This window comes from Dipteris shenzhenensis, chromosome 27, assembly GCF_047967505.1.
Source record: "Dipteris shenzhenensis isolate YYH24624 ecotype China chromosome 27, Dip_SZ_1.0, whole genome shotgun sequence".
Taxonomy (NCBI): domain Eukaryota; kingdom Viridiplantae; phylum Streptophyta; class Polypodiopsida; order Gleicheniales; family Dipteridaceae; genus Dipteris; species Dipteris shenzhenensis.
Genome location: NC_141622.1, coordinates 21,248,545 through 21,271,472, shown reverse-complemented (window position 1 = coordinate 21,271,472; position 22,928 = coordinate 21,248,545). Strand labels below are relative to the sequence as shown.

General features: G+C 45.9%; 1 protein-coding gene across 3 annotated transcripts in view; it reads right to left on the bottom strand.

Annotated features, from left to right (window-relative positions):
* LOC147884027 (small ribosomal subunit protein uS8-like) overlaps nucleotides 1-21,781 on the bottom strand; it is a 41,098-nt gene extending 19,317 nt beyond the window's left edge. The window contains exons 1-2 of one of the 3 annotated variants that reach the window (XM_087398436.1): nucleotides 21,454-21,781; nucleotides 21,184-21,344 (exon numbers count right to left, since the gene is read on the bottom strand). In XM_087398436.1, the coding sequence (XP_087254562.1) occupies nucleotides 21,184-21,344; nucleotides 21,454-21,586 (294 nt within the window). In that variant the 5' untranslated portion in view covers nucleotides 21,587-21,781. The remainder of the gene's footprint in view (nucleotides 1-21,183; nucleotides 21,345-21,453) is intronic. The other 2 variants (XM_087398435.1, XM_087398434.1) reach the window with 2 other exon arrangements.
* Nucleotides 21,782-22,928: the final 1,147 nt, after the last annotated feature.

The following is a 22,928-nucleotide window of genomic DNA, read 5'->3' as shown; positions in this document are numbered from 1 at the left end:
GGCTGGCACTCACATGAATGATTGTGAAGTACACACATGTTGATGAAGCTTGATTCCATAGTGAAACACTTCCACGTGTAATTCCTAGACCCATCTATTATTCTTCTGATGCGGGATACCCTCTGGTGGGATTTCATATGGTATCAGAGCCCTGACGGAAGTTCTAGGGATTTGGAGCTTGAAGGCAAGGACCTTGTTGAAGGATGACCTTGATTCATTGCTCGGAGGAATTAGCTTCAGTGTCTGAAGGTAGGCAGGAGGCTCAAGTTCAGGCAGGCGCTTGAAGGATTGTACTCAATGGGAGGCTCAAGTTCAAACAAGTGTACGACACTCTAACTCTTTACCTCTTTTAGTTCATTATCATGGCCGTGGCCGATAGATACCAGATCCCAAATTTTGGTGAGAGAGGCAAGCTCAATGGTGCCAACTAGTCATTGTGGAAAATGAAGATTCGGAGCCACTTAGTGTTGGGGGAGTCGTGGGGGATTGCGACAAGGACAGAGCTGTTGCCTCGGGCCACCGTAACTACTCTAGCCACATCATCCTCGACAACAGTGACGACACCAACGGACCCTATATTAGTGAGAGCATGGCAAATCCAGGATGCGGAAGCCTTGGCTATCATTGTGGATACAATGGCCGATGCGGTGCTTCCTCACATACAGATGGTGAGATCTTCTTTGGAGGCTTGGACAACATTGAGGGATATGTATGAGCTCAATAACAAGGCAAGAATCTTGGACCTCAAGACGAAGCTGTACGGCATGAGTATGGATGAAGGGCAATCAGTACAGAAACAGATCACCAAGATGAAGGTGGTGCGGGATCAACTGGCGGCATTTCATCAAAGGATGAGCTCGACCAAGATGGCAAGGCTGTTGCTGGGAATTCTCCCCCGGAGCTATGGGAGTTTTATGACTATGATGACTGCAGCCATAGGGCGGCACCGATGACTTTCAAGGAGCTGGTTGTCACGATCTGTGACGTATTCCTTTCTCTTTCTAAACTTATGGATGGTTTAATGAATGGACACTTGTGGAAGGGTATGACCTTTCGACGGGACACTTGCCCCTTCGACGGGACACTTCCTAATGAGGCATAACCCTTCACAAGAGACATTCTAATGAAGAGACATTCCTATTGTAATGTACCCTCTCATCAAGGGTCACACCCTTCACAAGGGGTACACACCTCTTCATGCACATACCCTTTGGAGTACACACCTTTTCATGTGTGACTCTTCACTCTCTATATAAGAGAGGCCAAATTGTATGGATGACAATCACATCCACCCTACAGACATTCAAGCAATACAGTTATTCCTTTGCTCTCTGCTATCTCAGTCTCTTTTCTGTTCCTTAGCACAGTTCTAAATATAGTAAATCTAGGATTTCTTACAGTGGTATCAGAGCAAAATTCGCTCCTGCCTGTAGGAAATGCCCCTCACCTTCTAGCGCTGATCTGATACATTTTTGCCGCTAGTGCATGGAAGAGATGGAGAGGATGAGCGTAAAATTTTTAAACGCCTAAAGTCATCCTGGCCTCTCCATCTCCCTCACATCACAAGTTGATGTGAATGGACACGACCAAAATCGTGTCCTTTAAGGTGCTTGGGTTGTCCCAAAACCAAGGGACGCGCCTTTTCCACCATGGGACACACCTTTTGGTGACGAGTCTCGACTCCTCACTCATGGGACATACCCCATCGTGGGCAAAGGGACATACCTATTCATGCAGGGTCGCATCCCTTTTGACAATAGGGACATATCCCCTCATGAACAGGTGCACCTATTCCAAGGGCCACACCCCTTCGAATAGGCACACCTCCTAGGCCCAAGTACCTACAAAAGGGAACCTAGAGGGGTAAAAAGGGATAAAAATTAAACCCATCCCCTAACCCTAGGTTACCCTAACTACCCTAGGGTTAACTTAACCCCCAAATTAATTTGGGGCAAATAACCCTTAGGCAGCCCAACGAAAGGGCGTACCTTCCAGCCAAAACAAAACACAAAACAACGGCCGTACGAACCTCCCGCAGCCTGCGCAAGCCATCGCAGCCCTTCCGCACAATCCGTACAGCCTGACGAACTCACCGCAGCCTGCGCCATCGTTCCGTACTTTCCTGCGTAGCCAGCCCTGCACAGTATGGATCTTCCTGCACACCCCTGCACCAGCCCTGCGCCGTACCACCCGCAGCCCTGTGCCGTACTGCCCGCAGCCCTGCGCCATTACTCGCCACCAGCCTGCGAAATTTTGACCGTACAGTCTGTACGGTACTTCCGTACAGCCTGTACCGTACAGCCGTACGGTCAGCACCGCTTTTATCAGCCTGCACTGCCAAGTCCCGGTTCCCGGCGCTGCCAGTCCCTGATTCCTGACAGCCCCCCTCGCTATTTTGCAGCCCTGGCCTTGTCATTGCAGCCCTGGATACCCGATTTCCTGCAAGGCTGCTGCCTCTCCTTGTTTCGCCATTTATACGTCTGCCAATTCAGCACCAGTTGCCTTTTCTCGCAATGAAGAAAGCCCGTTGACAGCCCGGACCAGACCAGCCTCGAGCACTCCTCACAAAATACTGCAACCTGGACCTCCGGACAACGATTTGCAGCCTTCTTCTACGCAATCATTTGGCAGATTAAAGTATTGCCAGGTGGAGTCTTTCCAATCTGCTTTTACGGATTCTTTTTAACAAATTACAGCAAATGAAAGAATCCACATTAAAGCATGGAAACCCCTGGTAATTCACCCGGCCATTCAAGGACATCAGCTACTACACAATATCGTGTTCAAATTGCACAGCCAGCCCATTTTGGAGCCTTTGCATCTTGGGTCTTCTGTGTCACGTGCCCTCCGAGTGACTTGGATCACATCCTCTACCTTCTGCGTGAGGCACCTCAATTACATTATTTCCTCAGCACAGTACAGGTTGTGTTCCACGAGACACGAAGATATCCGGAACACGATATTCCTCAGGAGTTTGCTGTTCATTTTTGGAGAGAGTTCTACCCTTCACCTTCGGCATCCCCAGGGTACTCTCCACCTCCTTCAGCTCCCCGATATCCTCCTCTACAGGGTGTACCTTCTCCCAGTCAGTATTTACATCCTGAAGGCACTCCCTCCCCTGGATATCCTCCCCTTCCGACAGCAGCTCCTTACCCTTTTTCAGATCCGTGGACTCTGCTACCTACCCCTGTCTTATCACGAGCAGTAACACCTTTTTCAGAATCTCCAGTGTTACCTCCGACAAGACCTCCCTTACTAGATTTCCACGGGTGGTTCCATCCTGCCTCGCCTGCCCCCTCCAATATGAGCAACCTCAGGGAGCAGCCCGAATCCTCTTTCAGGGATGGTACAAACTAGAGCGCAAGTTCGCGCCTCTCTCACAGGGATTTCCGACATGTCGCACCGCTCGCGTGAAGCCTCTCCCGAGATTAAAGAATCAAGTCCCAAAAAGACCCCTGAAGGCAACACCCAAAGTGAATCTCTATTGCAACTTCAAATATCTCAGCTTCAGGACAGCATCTCCGACCTGGTTCAAAAAGTTCAACAACTCCAAGATTCTCGAAGTCCAACACATACAGAGGACGACGTGACGCAACCCGACGACGATGCGGACTCTTTCCCACCCGAGGTAGAAAATACTGAACTGCGTACTCTCTATCGATTACTTCAAGCTTCCAAAACAAAGCGACTTGACGTCAAACTTCCGGAAGCCTACACTGGTCAACGTAATCGCCGAACTGTTGACCAATGGCTCGCTAAAATGCGCATGTATTTTGACACTGTTGACCTCACGGAAGGCAAAAAGATCGCCTTGGCAGCCTCCCTCCTGAAGGATACAGCATTTCTATGGTGGCAAAGACGCTTAAAGGACGGAAAAAGTGTGTTAACTTGGGAACGTTTTGAACACGTGCTCCGTAAGCAGTTTGTACCTGCCAATGCGGACTTCCAAGCACGATCAAAACTTCGACAGTTGGAGCAAACGGGTTCCCTGTCTTCTTATATCTCTCAGTTCACCACATTGGTGCTAGAGATTGATGGTTTAACTGAGGATGATCGCCTTCATGCCTTCATCTCAGGCCTACAACCCTCGTTACGCATTGATGTTCTTAAAGCCAATATCACCACCACAGATGGCGCTATTGCTTACGCAGAGCGCATTACAGATTTCCTCAACACAGGGAAGTAGAGTGCTAATCGCACACAGAACTCTCCTATGGCCAAAGGTGCTCGCCCTCAAGATAATACCAGGTTTCGCAAAAACTTCGGTAATCAAGGTCAGCGACAGTCTCAAGATCCCCAGAAGCCTCAGAAATCATTTGCTGGATTCCAACAGAAGCACTCCCCTAAGGATCGTGTTTTTTCTTCTTCACAAAGTCATTACCGACAGCCCCAACATAAAGGTGCGGCCACTGACAAGAAGAACAACTCCAGCTCAAAAGGACTTTGTACCATCTGTACAGGCGACCATAGATGGTTCGATTGTCCCAAGCGACCAAAGCAAAATTCTAATATGGAACCTAGCACTTCCCCAAAAGAAGATGCTACCTCAGCACAAGACAAGAAAGGCAAAGCTGTTCGAATGGCGAATACCATCCACCTGAGCCTTGCCAGCAACCCCGAACCTTCCCTGGCCACTCAAGTACTTTGTGTTCAAGGATCGATTCGTGGAACAACGGTCACCATCCTCATCGACAGTGGCTGTTCTCATAATTTCCTAGCCAGTTCGGTGGTTGATAAACTTCGGTTGACCACCAGTCCTAGCCTCATGGACTATCAAATTGAACTCGCAAATGGAACAACTTTCTTGTGCAACACCAGGATTAAAAACTTGTCTTTTCGCATCCAACATTATACGGACAAGTTGAACTTCGACATTATGCCTCTTTCTCGGTACGATGTCATACTCGGACAACAATGGCTCTACGACTATGATCCATCAATCAGTTTTCGCAGCCATACTATCCAGTTTGTCCACCAGGGAAAACTTATTGAGCTAACTGGTTCTAGGGATTCTCCTTCAACCCCAGTTGCCTCTGCCCTACAAGTAAAGAAGTGGGTTCGTAAACGCCAAGCAAAGACTTCACTTCTGTTGGTTACGGCAGTCGAGGAGACACCAACAAAGGATCCTCCTGAATACCTCAACCAACCTTTTTTCCAGCCTTACCTGGATCTTTTTCCACAGGAATTGCCAAAGCAGTTACCACCTCGACGACCAGTGGATCACCCAATCGAACTTATTCCCGGCAGTAATCCACCGTCGAAACCTCCTTATCGGGTTTCTCACACTCAAAATGCAGAAATCCAAAGATAGGTCACCGAGCTACTCGACAAAGGTCACATTCGGCCCAGTCGCAGCCCTTTCGGATCTCCTGTATTACTTGTGGAAACAAAGAACAAGTCTATGCGCCTCTGCATCGACTACCGAGCCCTCAACAAGCTCACTATCAAAAACAAGTATCCATTGCCTCGAATTGATGACCTTTTCGATCAACTTCTACATGCAACACACTTCTCCAAGATTGATCTTCGTTCAGGTTATCATCAAATTCGTATACGAGAAGGCGATGAGTACAAGACAGCTTTTCGAACAAAGTATGGACACTATGAATGTTTGGTCATGCCTTTTGGGTTAAACAATGCCCCGGCCACATTCATGACATTAATGAACGACATCTTCAGGCCTTTCCTCGATAAGTTCGTCATCGTTTACCTCGATGACATCCTCGTTTTCAGCAGATCCCTACTTGAGCATAAACAACATCTTCACCAAGTTTTTGAAGTTCTCCGTGCAAATTCTCTCTACATCAACATTGAGAAGAGTGAGTTCTTCAAGACCCAACTCGAATATTTGGGACATGTTATTTCAGCTCAAGGTATCTCTGTGGATCCCAAGAAGGTCGAGGTAATCCGAAACTGGCCTACTCCTAAGAATGTTCATGATGTCCGCTCTTTTCTCGGATTGGCAAACTTTTACCATACAAAGGTCTATCAGTTTTCCGAAATCGCAGCTCCTATGTCCGAATTATTGAAAAGCAGAGCAATTTTTCAGTGGCTTCCCGAAACAGAGTATAGTTTCCAACAACTCAAGCAAGCACTCACTACCACACCAGTTATGGCTATTGCTGACCCAAATCTTCCATTTGAGGTCATGACCGACGCTTCCGACATCGCTACTGGAGCAATCTTGATGCAAGAAGGCAGAGTTATTGCTTTTGACAGCCATAAACATTCTGATATCCAAACCCGATATCCGGTCTATGATAAGGAGTTTCTTGCTGTTGTACATGCTTATCGCTCTTGGAAACATTATCTCATGGGTGCCGACTCTGTGGTCAAAACAGACCATCACTCTTTAAAGTATATCTTTACTCAGCCAGTCATGAACGCTCGACAAGCACGCTGGGTTGAGTTTCTGGCCAACTTTCACATGACCATTGAGTACATACCAGGACTACGCAATGTAGTTGCAGATGCTCTCAGCAGGTTACCTCTAGCATCAGCCATGGTAATCTCTACATTATCTATGGATGTTCCGAACTCATTCAAAGGAAAGTATTTCAATGATAAAGACTTCGGCACCGCAGTACAGGTTCTTTCCAAAGATCAACCTTCGACTTCCGAACAAAAGATTTTCTCATCTTATTCTTATACGGACGACCTTCTGTATTATCAAGATCGCGTCTGTGTACCACATGACAAGGATGTTCGACGTCTTTTGTTAAAAGAGCATCATGTAGTTCCTTATGCTGCCCATCCAGGCATCAATAAGACTTATCGGTTACTCAGTGCAACATACTACTGGCCTCAGATGAAAAGAGATGTCATCAACATGGTTACATCTTGTTTATCATGTCAACAAATGAAAGCAAGTCGACGACTTCCAACAGGACTTCTTCAGCCTCTTCCAGTTCCAACTGAAAGGTGGGAAAGTATTTCCATGGATTTCATTACAACACTACCACGATCCTCCAGAGGTAACACTCAGATTATGGTAATTGTTGATCGCTTGTCCAAAATGGCACACTTTGTTGCTTGCAAAAGCAGTGCACAGGCCCCGGACATAGCCAAACTCTTTATACAACACATCTTCCGACACCATGGATTACCCAAGAATATCATATCCGACAGAGATCCTAAGTTTACCAGTCACTTTTCGATTTCACTGTTCGAATCTTTGGGTACTACTCTACTGTTCAGTTCAGCCTATCACCCAGAATCAGATGGACAGACTGAAAGAGTCAACCAAGTTCTGGAAGAAATGCTTCGACATTATGTTCAGTCACGCCTCGCAGCCTGGGAAGAGTATCTACCACTCCTCGAGTTTGCTTATAATAACTCTTTCCATAGTGCCATCAGCATGACTCCATTCCAAGCAGCTTATGGACACACTCCGAATTTACTAGGATTTCTTACACTGGTTCCATTGCTGCTGTAGCAAGAAGCTCGGGAAAAGAAGTATGATGATACAGATAAGGATGACAAGGCCCTCATAGCTCAAAATAGGAGCAAAGGAAAGGACAAGGGTAAACCTAGCAAAGGCAAGCCCAAATCTGACGACCGAGCGGACTCTTTAGATGAAGACAACAAGAAGAAGAGAAGGAAAGAGAAGACGTACTTCTACTGCGATGAGCCAGGACATTTTGTGAAAGATTGCAAAAAGAAAAAGGCTAATCAGAAGAAGAAGAAGGGGGCCAGCTCAGAGTCATAGGATTCACCTTAGGCGGTGGTGACCGAGGAACTTTTCTTGGTGGCAACTCCGAGTGCTACTGATATGAGATATATGGACCCCGAATGTTACTATCAGGTGTCAGACATTGAGGATTGGTCAAGAGAGGAGTCTGAGATCTTTGTGAAGGTGATGAGTGTCTGGAGTCATCTGGTGCTTGGCTGGTGTTGCTGGAGCAGAGGGGGATTCTTTGATAGGCGTTTCGTCTAGAGATGTTTCTTCGACGTAGGAAGGGAAGAAACCAACCCTAAGAGCTTGGTGCCTGGAGGACTTCAGGTTGTACCCCCGTCATGAGGGGGATAGTTGGAGGATGCTGACCTAGAGAGCTCGAGTTCAAAGGTGAGTTCATGACTGAAGGTTGTGGTGCCATCAAGTGCTGCCAAATATGGACCTATGTACCAGACTGGTGTGCGAAAGAAGAACCGGACCTAGCGGAGTAGAATTCATTGGTTGAAAAGCCAGGAGAAGACTATGACACCAACTGGGTGGACTACAACACATGAGCTACTGGGGCATCTTCATCGACGGAATTGGATCTCGCCAATGTGTGTCAGTGAGAGGGGGTGTTGGAATAGGGTTGGTCAATCCCCACCTGTGAGCCCCCATATGAGGAGTGCATCGGGGGGTGGACCATAGTATAGGAGTAGGCATGGAGCTGCGAAATGGGCAGCACATGGCTGCCATGTGGACAGCAAAGAGAAGTAGAAGTAAAATTTATTATCGTCCTCGCGGGCCCAAAAAATGACCCATGGGACCTAATCATCAGTACAAAAATCTGCTCCGATGTGGAGGGGTCAAGAATTTTCAAGTTCTTGACGTTACGAAAAAAGACAAGTGACAAAAGATCCCAATGTTGCCGGAGGGGCAATGGTGAGAACCGATGAGAGCTGAGTGGTGTCTACCACAGAGAGAGAGAGAGAGAGAGAGAGAGGAGATACCTGGTAGATCAAGGTCACCATGGTGGGCAAGAGTGGTGCAGAAGTGCCACAGGGCTGTCTACAGATGGAGAGGGTAAGCATGTGCAGGGAAACCTCAGTATGGACTGGTTGGAAGCTTTCCAGGGTCTAGAACAGGGCTGAACAGAGGTGGATCTGTTGCAGACACAAAGGACATCAATCATGGATGTTCTGGAGGGCCAAAGGGCTTGGGACTGAGGCTGGATATAGGGCCAGTGGCAGCCTGCCACGTGGCCAGGCAGGGCCCGGCAAAGGCCTGAAATTGTGTCCCCAGGAGGGGCTTTGTAGGCTGTACAGATGGAGTCAGTTGGGGGCCTGTTTGAGTCGGCTACAGGGTCTGAATGAGTGGGCTATTTTTGGGGGGCAGCATGTGCAGGGAAACCTCAGCACGGACTGGTTGCAAGCTTTCCAGGGCCTAGAGCAGTGCTGAACAGAGACGGATCTGTTGCAGACACAAAGGACATCAATCATGGATGTTATGGAGGGCCAAAGGCTTGGGACTGAGGCTGGATATAGGCAGGCCTGCCTGGGCCAGTGGCAGCCTGCCACGTGGCCAGGCAGGGCCCGGCAAAAGCCTGAAATTGTGCCCCCAGGAGAGGCTATATAGGCTGCACAGATGGAGTCGGTTGGGGGCATGTTTGAGTCACTACAAGGTCTGAATGAGTCGGCTATTCCTATAAAAGGGGGCATTTGGGCCCCATTCAGTGTCACTTGAAGCAGCCTTGGGCATACATTCAGGAGGAGAAGGTGTCCCAGAAGAAGCTGCAGACTGAGCTAGAGTGGCAGCCAACCTAGGCTGGTATCCAGACAATAAGGTGGAAGAGATCCTTTGGACAGAGAGTCTACACATGCCCAGTGGAGCATGTGGGGGCTCAGAGATCTAGAGGTGCCAAGAGGACATTTTGGTTTTGTATTGTATTCGATTTTGGACAGACGGAAATATATAAGTGTTGCTTCTATATTTGTCTTTGAGCACAGTCTATTTGCTGGCTTGCACTCACATGAATGGTTGTGAAGTACACACATGTTGATGAAACTTGATTCCATAGTGAAACACTTCCACGTGTAATTCTTGGGCCCATCTATCAGTCTTCCACTGCTGCAGGATACCCTCTGGTGGGATTTCATCTTCTAACACTCGAGAGGGCCATGTTTGAAAATTTTGGCACCAAGCTCCAGATGTCCGACAGGCAACCAGAGGTATATACCTAGATGAATCCAGGAACATTCCCAAACTCATCCTCTAGAAACACAACATAGTGCAGTTTCAATCTCACGATAGTCACTCATAAGATTGAAAACCATAAACCCCATCATGCATAGCAGGGAATAGCTAGTATGACATCCCCACTGACGTCATCAACGCTCAACAGTGGGTGTAGACCATAGTATAAAAATATGCTCTCACACATACAAATCCACACACCCACACATACTTGAGCATCCTTTTATACAAAGTCTTCGTATTGAGTTTCTGTCGGCACTCCGGAGGTGAAGGGCAAACTCAGCCATGACGAAGGCTGGCACTAAAGGAGAAGGCTAATCAAAAAGTAGTCCAAAATCTCTTCATTCAAGCTACAACTGCTTGTGAAGTCTAAACGATTTCATTTTAATCTCTCCCAAACGAGCATCTAAATCTAGTTGATAGGGCAACGCACCATTTAAGATAGAAAGAATTATCACAATACCAGCAGGCCGCAACTTGGACGAAAACTTCACAAGGTGAAATTTGCATGTCCGCTAATACGGCAGAAGCATATACCTAGATGAATCTAGGAACATTTCCAAACTCATCCTCTAAAAACACAACATAGTGCAGTTTCAATCTCACGATAGTCACTCGTAAGATTGAAAACCATAAACTCCATCACGCATAGCAGGGACTAGCTACTATGACATCCCCACTAACGTCATCAGCGCCCAACAGTGGGTGTAGACCATAGTATAAAAATATGCTCACACATACAAATCCACACACCCACATATACTTGAGCATCCTTTTACACAAAGTCTTCGTACTGAGTTTCTATCGGCACTCTGGAGGTATATAATCAAAGGCAACCAGAGGTATATAATCAATTGGCATTTAGTGTACTAAAATCTTATTGTCTTGTCATGATGCATAGACAAAGTAGGAGCAATATCTTCCGCTCGTATAGGTCATCCCTTATAATACCTATTCATTGAGCATTGATTGTACGCCATATGAAGCACCTTTTGGCAAGAGGCTTCCTTACCAGGATGATCTCCCTGTCTCTTGAAGCCAATAAGACTACAGAATCCATGGTAGAGATTACGGAGATAGTTAAAGAACGCCTCGTCAAAGCACAAGCAGCGTACACGAGCCAAGCCAACAAGTCCCGTCGAGATGTAAATTTCAAAGAGGGGGATTGGGTTTATTTAAGATTATCAAGCAAAGGTTGAAACCGGTGGGCAACCAATGCCCGAAGCTCTCCTTCAGAAGCTTTGGACCCTTCCCAATTATCAAAAAGATCGACGACGTCTCTATGAAGTTGTGGCTTCCAAAAAGGTGGACGATGCACAATGTCTTTCACATATCGTGGTTGAAGCCTTATATCAACCCAGCACTTAGTGACATCACAGATGAGCAGCAACCCGAAGTGATCGATGATGCAAAAATTATAGAGCCAGAGCAGATTCTCTTCCATAACATGGGTCAGAACGACATATCCGCAAATTAGATCTATACCAAGTTCAAAGATGGAGGGACCCATGAAGCCGTATGGTTAGCTGAAAGTTTTTTCTAGGAATTCCCACAAATATTGGCAGACTACTTGGAAGCGATGCCGTTACCGCCAAGTTAAGAAGGAGCACGCCTGTGGACAGCACAAGCCTCTTCGATAGCCTTGCACAGTGGACTACATTGTCAGTGAGGGCAGCATTGGGGCCTTGGTCGTGGCTGGTCTGTTTCTCAGGCATTCGTGGGTCAGCTCTCCATGTTTGAAATGACCTCCTCAGAGTCACATCTCCGTGCACTGGTGAGGAGTGTCTTTTGTATTTTCAAGGTTCTCCATGTTTAAAGCAAATTCTCCCCTATATTGGGGAACGGGGTCCTCAGTGGGTACACGGACCCAATCAGTTGTTTCTCTAACCCTAAAACTCTCTCTCTTCCTCTCTGTGGTGCATACGCATACGTCTTGCAATAAGGCTTCAAGAAGGTCTCGCTGCCATTACACGATCATTAGCCGTTGCATGTTGCATCTTCAAACTTCTCCAACTCCTCACCTCGTCATGTGCTTCCTCTACCATAACCAATGATATGCATCTCTTGTCAACTGCTTTATTGCAATCTTCAACTGGTGTGTAGCAGAGATTCCAACTCAAAGAAATCTTCCATCTCACTGATCCACTGGTTCACTACTATCTTTCCCCTCCATACTTCTCCAATAGCTGTGGTTTATACTCATCATAACTCCTCTTGCTGCTTCCTTCTGACTCACTACTTGATTGTTCACTCTCCGTTTCAACTTCCCTACTTTTCTCATGCGAGAGAGCAGCATTGGATTGATTAACAGGTGCCACAGAAGTTCATTTTCCGCCAACCACGAAAGATTACCTATATTTTTTGGATGGTTGTCAATGGGGGTCTACCCATTGGCAAACAGCTAGAGCAAATGCGTGTTGAAGGGAGATGCTAACATTGTGAGGATAGAGATATCGAGAGGCCCTCTCTCTCTAGGTCACGTCAGGAGATGTTGACCTCTAACAGTCCCCCATCCTGGTTGTTGGCCCCGGTTTCAGAGATTCCCTAGTCAGTGAGCTAGGTTCTCTGAAAACAGGCTGGTGACAGTCAATTTTTTTCTTGTCAAACAGTGCTACAAGGATGGCTGATTTATATGGTTGATTTTTTTAAGCATTAATTTAAAAAAAATTTCTTGTAGGGGGTTAAAAGGTCCCACGGTTTCTGGAGGGCCATGCTAGTTGCAGATTTGAGTTGAAACAAACCTATGCTACTAGATACTTTGCAGGGTTCAATACGTTCCAAGGTTCAAAAGGGGACAACTCATTGAATGTACTTGGGTGTCTTGATGTACCTTTCGAGTTCGTGACAAAGATTGGTGGTGCCATTGAAGAGAGTTATTGTGTTTGTACTGGTTTGGTTCCTCGTTGTTCAAAGATGATGCGGAGCTGGACATGGAGGTGCATTGTATGCAAAAGTCAGGACCAATTTTCGAACAAATTTCTCAACCTATTCCTGAGATTGTCAAGGAACAGATGGAGAAAATATATGTCTATGTCATCTACAGATGCAGGGGCAGATCTGATGCTAAGGGATCTCCCACGTTGGCAGAGTGTGCTGTTAGAAATAGAGTTTAACCTCTAACCCAGCGAATAGATCTAGGAGACCCTTCTGAAAGCTCACTTAGAGAAATTACAGCAGAAGAGAACTAAGGCTTTGTTCATCCACAAAACGTAGGAAACACTGCTCACAACAGAGCTGAACTCTTCCAACAAAGGTGCTGGGTAAAACAGCAATTACAGGAGATTGCAAATGCTGACATTTCACAGAAGACAAGGCTACACACTCCTCAGTACATGCTGCCTGCTCAAAGGACTTCAATGTTTGATTACTGGAGTGTACAATGACCTCCCCTTTATACAGCGAAGGAGGCAGGGCTAGAACCATTTTTGCTGAGTGTATACGGGCTGTACACCTGCATAATGAGACCTTTCTCGGACTAAAACATAGCTTCAATATTCAATTCATGCACTTAGCACTTCAAAAATGATTTCAAACACTGGCTGGAGAGTCAGTTCAACAAGAAAAACTTACGTTGACGCTGGAACTCGAATCGCAAGAGAGAGAGAGAGAGAGAGAGAGAGAGAGCAGGGCACCACTAGGGGCTAGAATTAAGGGCTGCTGCCCCCCCTCAACGGTCTTTATTGCAATAGAAATCATAACATCTCTCTCTCTCTCTCTCTCCCTCCCTATCTTCCCCTTTCCTCCCACTCCTTTCCACTATTCTTCCCCTCTGTAAGATCAGCTTCTCTACATGAGACACACTACTCTCCGAGCATTGATCAAACCACGTAGATGTAGACAGCCAAATAGGCAGCCAAAGCATGCATGAATATAGTCCATAATAGGAGACATAAATGAGTCGAAAAAATGACCTCAATCAGCACCACACAGACAGCGGAATGCTGCTCAATGATGCCTAAAGACGACCTGTGGATGCTACCCTATCTGCTGCTCACTTCTGTGGCAGCATGCCTCTAGATAGCAAGGAAGTTGTAGGAACTGGACCATAATCCACTTTTTGTGCTCAGATAGAACTAAGGTAGTATAGCATTTTTGGCTTTAGTTAGGTCAGCTCTGACATGTCCGCAGCACTCCTGAAACCTCTGATCTGCAAGCAAACACAAGAACACACCAACATGAGGAAACTGAGCAGGCTGCTCACCACCCAACCATGACATCTACGAGATGTGATCCCGAGTCAGGAGATGTCCCCTCCGAGCCACGAGCTGAGCTACTGGCACGAACTCCCAACCAGATCCTTACCAGCTTGGTGTCCCATACCACCAGGTGGCGCTGTGAAGCCTAGGATCTGCTGCTGGGCCTTGGGCTACTCTATGATGCAAGCGCGCGTCCGTGACTCAATCCAGGATCAGACCTAGCACCTGGGAACGAAACTTGCTCCCATCGGCTCCCTAAGAACTGAACCTCTAGGCCCCTTATATAGACTCGGGCCCCAAGCGCCAAAAATAGCGAAGACCTCTTACTGGTTCGTACCCTTGCCACTCAACCCGAGAATCAAGCTTGCCTAGCTCTAAGCCTCCCCAGGCTACCTGAGATAGTCTTGTGTACCCAGTACACGTCGGATACCAATCCGTGCACATGACATACTTCCCCTCCTCTAAGAACTCACTCCTGAGTTCGCTAAAAAACCCGGGAATGTCTTCTGGAGGTTCTGTAATGTCTCCCATGTTGCATCCTCCTCAACACGATCCTTCCACTTGATCTTGTATGCCGTGATAGTTCTATTACGAATCTGTCTTTCACGAAATTCAAGAATACACTCAGGTTCGTGTGGAATAAAAGTCAAATCTGTAACTTCTATTATTTCTTGAGGAGAAACAAGTTGATCATCCGCACCCAATACTTCTTTCAGTCTACTGACATAAAATACTGGATGTACTTTAACATCAGGAGGCAATTCTAGTCTATATGCAACTCGTCCAAATTCTTTTAATAACCTTGAACGGACCACAGTATCTGGGGGATAACTTCAGAACCAAACCAGTACTTAGGCTCTTGGATTCCTTGGGAATTCGCAAATATACCATTGTTCCTTCAGAGAACTCTCTAGGTGAACAATGTCTATTAGCATAAAATCTGTCCCGATCTTGGGCACTTCTAATAGACTCCTTGGCAAACTGCAACATTTCTTGCATGTCTTGCAAGAAGGTCTTTGCCGCATCATTTTGGATTCCCTTTAACCCAACCATAACTGGTGACTTAGGTTGAAACCCGTACATAAGCATAAAAGGACTGTCACCAGTGCTCGAATGCTTTGCACTATTATAAGCAAATTCTATCATAGGTAGATAATCTTTCCATGAAGACTATCTCTTAGAAACATATGCCCGAAGCATATCTTCAACCAATTGGTTGACCTTCTCTGTACTGCCATCGAATTGTGCATGACCTGAGGAACTCATACTTAGAGTAGTTTCTAACTTCTCAAAAACAAGTGTCCAAAAGTTACTTGTAAACTTCGAGTCCTTGTCACTGACTATGTCAGAGGGCAAACCATACAGCTTAAACAAGTGGTCCACAAACTCATGAGCCAGCTGAACAGCTGAAATAGTTGTTCTAATAGATAAGAATCGAGCCATTTTTATCAGACGGTCGACTATGACCCAAATGGAGTCATGACCCTTGCGCGTTCGAGGCAAACCAGTAATAAAATCCATGGAAATACTTTCCCATTTATTACCTAGAATTTGCAATGGCTGTAATAAACCCGCGCTTCTAAGGTGTTCTGCCTTAGTAACCTGACAAACCCGGCAACCTACCACATAGTTTTCAATAAATGCACGCATTTTAGGCCAATAAAAGGTATGCTTCACAAGAGACAGAGTCCGATGTATACCCGGATGTCCAGCACTAGGAGCATCATGACACTCCCAGAGAATCTTGGATCGAAGTTCCAGAACATCTGGCACACAAATCTTTCCATTCCGGAACAGCAAGCCGTTCCTAATCATCCACTGACCTCCCGCCGCCTGTACCGTAGGGGGCACAATCCCTAAGTCTTGGTCAACCATGAAGCTCCCATCCTGGACTTTCTGCCAATAAGAACTGAAATGACTATCAGTTGCGCAAAGCCCTCTCAAGAATTGAAATAGGTCTGAGGATATTTCCGTAAATGACATAGCATTTACAAACTTGACTCGACTTAAGGCATCCGCCACACTATTCAACGAACCCTTGCGATAACGTATTTCTAAATCAAAATCTTGCATTAATTCTGCCCATCTAGCCTTGCATCCCCTCAATTCAAAGCCATCACACACATACTTGATTGACTGATGATCGGTCAATACAAGAAACTTCGAACCATACAAGTAGTGTCTCCAAACCTTCAGTGCATACACGACTGCATAGAGTTCTTTTTCTAGTGTGGGCCAACGATATTGGGTGTCGTCTAGCTTCTTACTCTCAAAAGCTACAGATCTGCCCTCTTGGAATAAAGCGGCCCCGATCGCAAAATCACTCGCATCGGCCTCTAAAACATAAGGCCGGGTAGGATCAGGTAATACAAGAACGGGTGCTTCCTTCATAGCAAACTTCAAGGTTTCAAAAGCCTTGTTCAATGCATCATTCCAAGAGATTGGCTGGGTAGACCTACGTCCACGACCTTTCAATATGTTTGTCAGGGGTGCCGTGATGTGTAAATAATCATGCACAGACTTCCGTAGAAATACCGTAAATCCTAGAAAAGAACGAAGTTGTTTCACAGTCTGAGGGATAGGCCATTCTAAAACCTTCTGGATACAATCCAGATCAATGCTAATACCTTCAGAAGAAATCTTGTGTCCTAAGTAAATGATCTCCTTTATAAAGAAGTCACATTTACTCATCTTGGCATAGAGCTTATGCTATCTTAGAATAACTAAGACAATCCGAAGGTGTCCTATGTGATCCTCTAGCGTTCGGCTATATACCAAGATGTCATCTAAGAACACTACAACGAATTTGCCCAAAAAATCTCGGAACAAATCGTTCATCATTTGCTGGAAGGTGGCAAGAGAATTGGTCAAACCAAAAGGTAATACAAGAAACTCGTAGTGGCCATACCTAGTTCGGAATGCGGTTCTATCTATGTGTTTAGCATAGATACGGATTTGGTGATAACCCGTACGCAAATCAATCTTAGTGAAATACTTCGCTCCGGCCAAACGATCTATTAGATCATCGGAACGAGGTAGAGGGTATCGATTCTTAATTGTCACTTTATTCAATCGTTTATAATCTATACACATTCTCCATGTAGTATCTTTCTTCTTTCTTAAGAGGACAGGTGCTCCCCAAGGTGATTTACTTGGGCGAATATAGCCCATATTCAAATAATCCTGTAGCTGTGAAGCTAACTCATCCTCCTCAAGCTGGCTCATCCTATAAAGTGGAACACTAATAGGTTGAGCCCCAGGTACTAAGTCTATGCGATGATCTACTGCCCGTTCTGAAGGTAAACCTTCCGGCAATTTAGCAGGGAATACATCCATGAAATCATCTAACAACGTTCTCAATTTACGGTGTTCAAACACACTTAAATCATTCTTGTTATTAACAGAGACAACAAATGAAGAAAGCAGAATCAAAACACACTAACAGACATCATAATGAGAAGTGTTTAATATATTCCGAACCTGCATCGCAGATACATAGGTCCCTGAGAAGAGGGAATGTTATCACACTGAATACAAAATTGGGTGTCCTTATCCAAAAAAGAAAGAGTATGTTCCTTCCATCCAATCCAAATATCGTGGGTTTTAAACCACTCTATTCCGATTAACAAGTCCACGTGCTCCAAGTGCATGACATAGCACGTAGTAAGAGCCGCTGTGTATTCTTGAATCCAGATAGAAAGCGCTTCAATCTTGCGATCCCAAAACTGCTTCCCAGCTGGAAGCTGCACCTCATAGGTGTGATCGCTAGGTATCGTGGACAGCCCCATCTTCTGCACAAGTTTGTAATTAACAAAGTTGTGAGAGCTGCCCAAGTCAAAGAGAATGTGAACTCTTTGGTCCCTAACTTCTCCATAAACTCGGAAAAGATCATGGGAACCAAATAGCGAAGTATTAGAAGTGCAATTACAAGAAAGTGGGCAGGTAATGACATTTACAGAAATACCTGTCATCGAAACTTAATTAGCTCCCTTAGCTTTGGTACCCAAACCCGCCTGGAGCTTCGATCCCGACGCTTGCTTCTGGTTCTTGCGCTTAGGACAATCATTCTTAGTGTGGCCCCGCTCCTCGCAGATGAAGCAACGTCCCTCTTTCTTTAGCTTCAAGGTACGAAGGAAACGGGCACGACCGTTCTTCACCTGAGTCAAATGTTTCTTGGAGGCGTTGTCTATAGACTTCGACTCCCCGGTACCAGTGGTAGACTAGAAGAACTTCCTCTTGTTCTTCCCACCCGTGTCGGCAACTATGGTTCCCTTTGCACTAGCCATGGTATCATCATAAATACGCGCGTAATTCATGGCCTCTTGCAACGTGGTACACTTGTTGTTCTTGATCTGTAACTTGTAGGAGTCAGGCAAACCATCCACAAAGAAACCTAACAAGGTCACTGGATCCATCTTTGTAGCTCTGGTCTGCAAATCCTAAAACCTCTGAAGATAAACCTCAAAAGTCAAATTCAGCTTGGACATATTGAGGGCTTTGAGCTTGCCTACGATATCGTAATCTTCCTCCTTCAAAAACTCTTTCTTGAAGACCACTTCGAACTCTATCCATGTTGCACACTTGGGTTGGAGTTCCTTCCACCACAATAAAGCCTTTCCTGACATAAACCCGGCTGCAAGCTGCATTTTCTTGTCATCTGGATAAGGGTGAAACTGGAAGTGTACTTGCCACTTGTGCAACCAAGTGTCAACAACCTCCTTGGTACGAGAATTCTGGTCTCCGAGAAAAGGATCTGGAGTGATGTTCGGACCTAACACTGAAGCCATGGCATCCACATGCATGAGCGCCTAAACAGTACTAGTCAAAAGTGTGAGTGTAGTCTAAATCCCTTGGAGTTGCTATGTCAACCCCGTTTGATTCGTGTTAACTTGCTCAAACTTTCCATCAAGAGCAATGGTGAATTCACTGAAGGCTTTTTTCGTAATCCGATCATCGTAGAGACCCTGGTCATCCTCCGCATGGTAGTTCATATCCTAGTCTCCCATCGCAAGCTCAGGGTCTACAGAATCAGCCATAACTGAATCGAATCTGATGAAGAAAATAGGCTGAGAGAAGAGAAGGGACAGGTGGGCTCGAAACTAGGAGACTGGAACAGAGAGAAAATCTGATGAAACAGAGGGGGATGAGAGAAAGAGGCTGGCTGGTCGAAAGAATAAGGCGCTGGCGGAGGCTGGCAATCCAGGAGCCGAGCTCCTTGCTGGCCTGCACGGAAATCTGCAGCAGGCGGTACCTAAGAGTGGAATCGTCAAGAGGGGCGTAGAGGGGTAGAGACTTGTGCACGGGTCATGATAAGCGGAGGAGCTGCTGCTGCGCTATGCTCTAGAATAGGTGGGTGCAACTCTTAGAGAGTTCAGCTGTCAAAAAAAACCCACCCTCCTAAGTTGGAGGGGTGGTGCATTTTTTAGCAAAAAAGCCCACCCTCCTAAGTTGGAGGGGTGGTGCTTTTTTTAGCAAAAAAGCTCACCCTCCTAAGTTGGAGGGGTGGTGCTTTTTTTTAGCATCCAGACCCCCCCGAATTAGCACAGCCTTGCCTTGTGACCTGCTCCCACCCATGGCACACCCCACAACTCACCCCTTGGCTGCGAACTGCTCTAACGAACTGCTCCAGCCTATGGTGCACTCCGGGTCTCTGCTCAGACCGACCATACCTAGGTGCAACTGAAGCTCTGCCTCAGCCCATCGCTTACCAACGATCAGCCCATATCTTCACTCCTATGAGCGCTTCTCACCTACAATCGCTCTCCCCTCCTGCAATCGTTCTCTGGCCCTCCAAGCTACACCTCGTTCTCTCTCTTACCTAACACCTCAGTTCAACTTCGAATTCACTCACCCTCTGCTTTCTCCTGCCTTCTTCCCCTAATCTTAACCACTTCCCAAAACCGATGAACCAAACAAGCACTTGCAAAGTAATGAACATGAATTTCGAAATTAGGGCATACCTAGAGAAAAAATCGTCTAAAATTCTCGCAACAGAAGTTCCTTACCTCAGGAGTTGGCTCTGATACCAACTGACACGTCCCCAGCACTCCTGAAACCTCTGATCTGCAAGCAAACACAAGAACACACCAACGTGAGGAAACTGAGCAGGCTGCTCACCACCCAACCATGACATCTACGAGATGTGATCCCGAATCAGGAGATGTCCCCTCCGAGCCACGAGCTGAGCTACTGGCACGAACTCCCAACCAGATCCTAACCAGCCTGGTGTCCCATACCACCAGGTGGCACTGTGAAGCCTAGGATCTGCTGCTGGACCTTGGGCTACGCTATGATGCCGGCGCGCGTCCACGACTCAATCCAGGATCAGACCTAGCACCTAGGAACGAAACTTGCTCCCATCGGCTCCCTAAGAACTGAACCTTTGGGCCCCTTATATAGACTCGGGTCCCAAGCGCCAAAAATAGCGAAGACCTCTAACTGGTCCGTACCCTTGCCACTCAACCCGAGAATCAAGCCTGCCTAGCTCTAAGCCTCCCCAGGCTACCTGAGCTAGTCTTGTGTACCCAGTACACATCGGATACCAATCCGTGCACATGACAAGCTCTGAGGCTGTCCAAAAGGAGCTTGACAATTATCTTTAGTATCAACCCATCTCCACTTGTTATGGAGCATGGTAATGAATATATTTTGCTGCGTACTTTCAAGATTTGTATGTGCTACTATCAGCTACTTGTGGATCTGAGAGCACTGTGGTCGTTGGGAATTCATCATTCCACTGCGGGCTAGTGTTGTGCATGCTGCCCTAGTATTTCTGACACTCTTGATAAAAATTTTGAAGAAGTGAAGTAGCTCTGCATTTTGTCATTAGCTTTGAGTCTAAACCTTGTATCATCAATCGTGTCATATAACCATTCATCTTTGTTTAATGAAGACTAGTTGGTGTTAGCCATGATGCCAAAGCCAAATACGACCAATTAAAACTTAGCAACCTCCCAATTTGCAAATGAGATTTGCATCACAGATGAAATGCAGGAGTTACACATATAACAGTACCAAACTCACACGGGACTCAAAGAAACCACAGATTTTAAGACTGGACAGATTTATGCTAACTCCAACCTGTCTCATTGGTAGAAGCCTGTCGGTCCAGCGTTTAATCCCTGCAACCTTAACTTCATAGCGAGGAGTACAAGCTCCGACCTTATTGAGCCTGCCATGGAGTTCCACATGAAGTTTGCCGATCCTTCCCTCATCTACACGTTTAACCTCCCCAACAAAGCCTGTAAAATTGTATGTTTAAATCATCAGCATGAGCTCCAGAAAGATTACAATTGCTACCGTTCTGGCACCCAACTTTTTTTGGCGCGCAACAATAATTGAAGAGCCTACCGTGAACCTGCATGACAGTGAGGAACTCTTGGAGCAAGTTGGAAGTGGGCTGAAGCACCACTTGTCGTTTGCATCGCCTCTCTGCATTGAACATGGTCCTGAGGGCCTCGTTGAGGACGCCACTCCTGCCCATCTCGAAGATCACTCGGCAATACCCTCTACCCGGATTTTTTTCGAGTTGTAAGCGCTTGAGCTCCCTCTCCTCCTCCTCCGTAAGCAAGGTGGCGAGACCACTACATGCTCGAGTGCTTACAACTTTCGCAGTAAACTTAGAAGTGAAAGTTCTGTACTCACATTGTGAGTTGTATGTTACTTACTAGGATCTATGCAAAGTTAAGTACATCACACCAAATGCTTGTAAAGTTACCAAATTGCCCCCCTCCGGTTCTATGGAAAGTTAAAGTAAATTACCCCAAATGGTGTCCGAGGCACCACGGCATAGAATTCAAACCTCGATGATGCGCTACCTAGCGACTTCTTTTGCAAGAGTTTCTCGTCGAAGGTCTACTACACAACAAATGTTAAATCCCAATTGTTGAACAAATCCCAAGTGTTAACAGGTCCCATAATGAATCCAGCCTACCTATTATCCACCTTAATGTAAGTCAAATATAGCCTAAGTTTGTCGCTTTAAACCCTCATTAACCTAAATACATATGCTTATGAATTGTATGTTATTAGCCTCCTAGGGGTCTATGGAAAGTTGGGATTTTTTTTTGGGCTCTTAGGGTGAGTATATGGTCAACATGACTCTTTTCAAATTGAGGTTAGTGTTACCTTAACCCTAACCTATTATAAGTTGTTAATGGGCACCAAAGGTTGCCTTTCTTTAATACTACCTCAACTACTCTTCCTTTCATTAAAGCAAGAAAGTAGTTATTATCGGCAGGTATCAAAAAGTTGCGTTTCTTTAGTACTACCACAATTACTCTTCCTTTCATCAAAGCAAAGCCATGGTGGTTTATCATCTTTATTTTTGGTCCCTGCTAAGGGTCTATGGAAAGTTTGGCCTTTATTTGCTAATGGGGCATTTTGTGTGTATTTGGTCATGACTTTTTTCAAATTGAGATTGGTGTTAAGTATTGTGTTAGTTTGTTTACCACATAACTCTAACCTATTATAAGTTGTCAATGGGCATTAAATGTTGCCTTTCTTTAGTACTACCTCAACGGAAGCACGGCCATTGGCCATTTTAGAAAGTAGTTGTTAATGGGCATCAAAGGTTAATTACTATCTTAACTACTCTTCCTTTCATCGAAGCAGGGCAAGAGTGCCCTTGTTTTGAATTTTGTTCTATAAATTGGGATACATTGCATAGATCTTTCATTGGGGGGTTTACCCCCAGTGATCCCAAGTGGAGCTCACTTAACCAAATTTATGAGGTGAAGCAGAAGGACACTGAGCCCTTAAGAGACTACATTGCCAGGATTAAACATCTAAACTCATGATGTGAACCCCGTCTACCAGACAACACC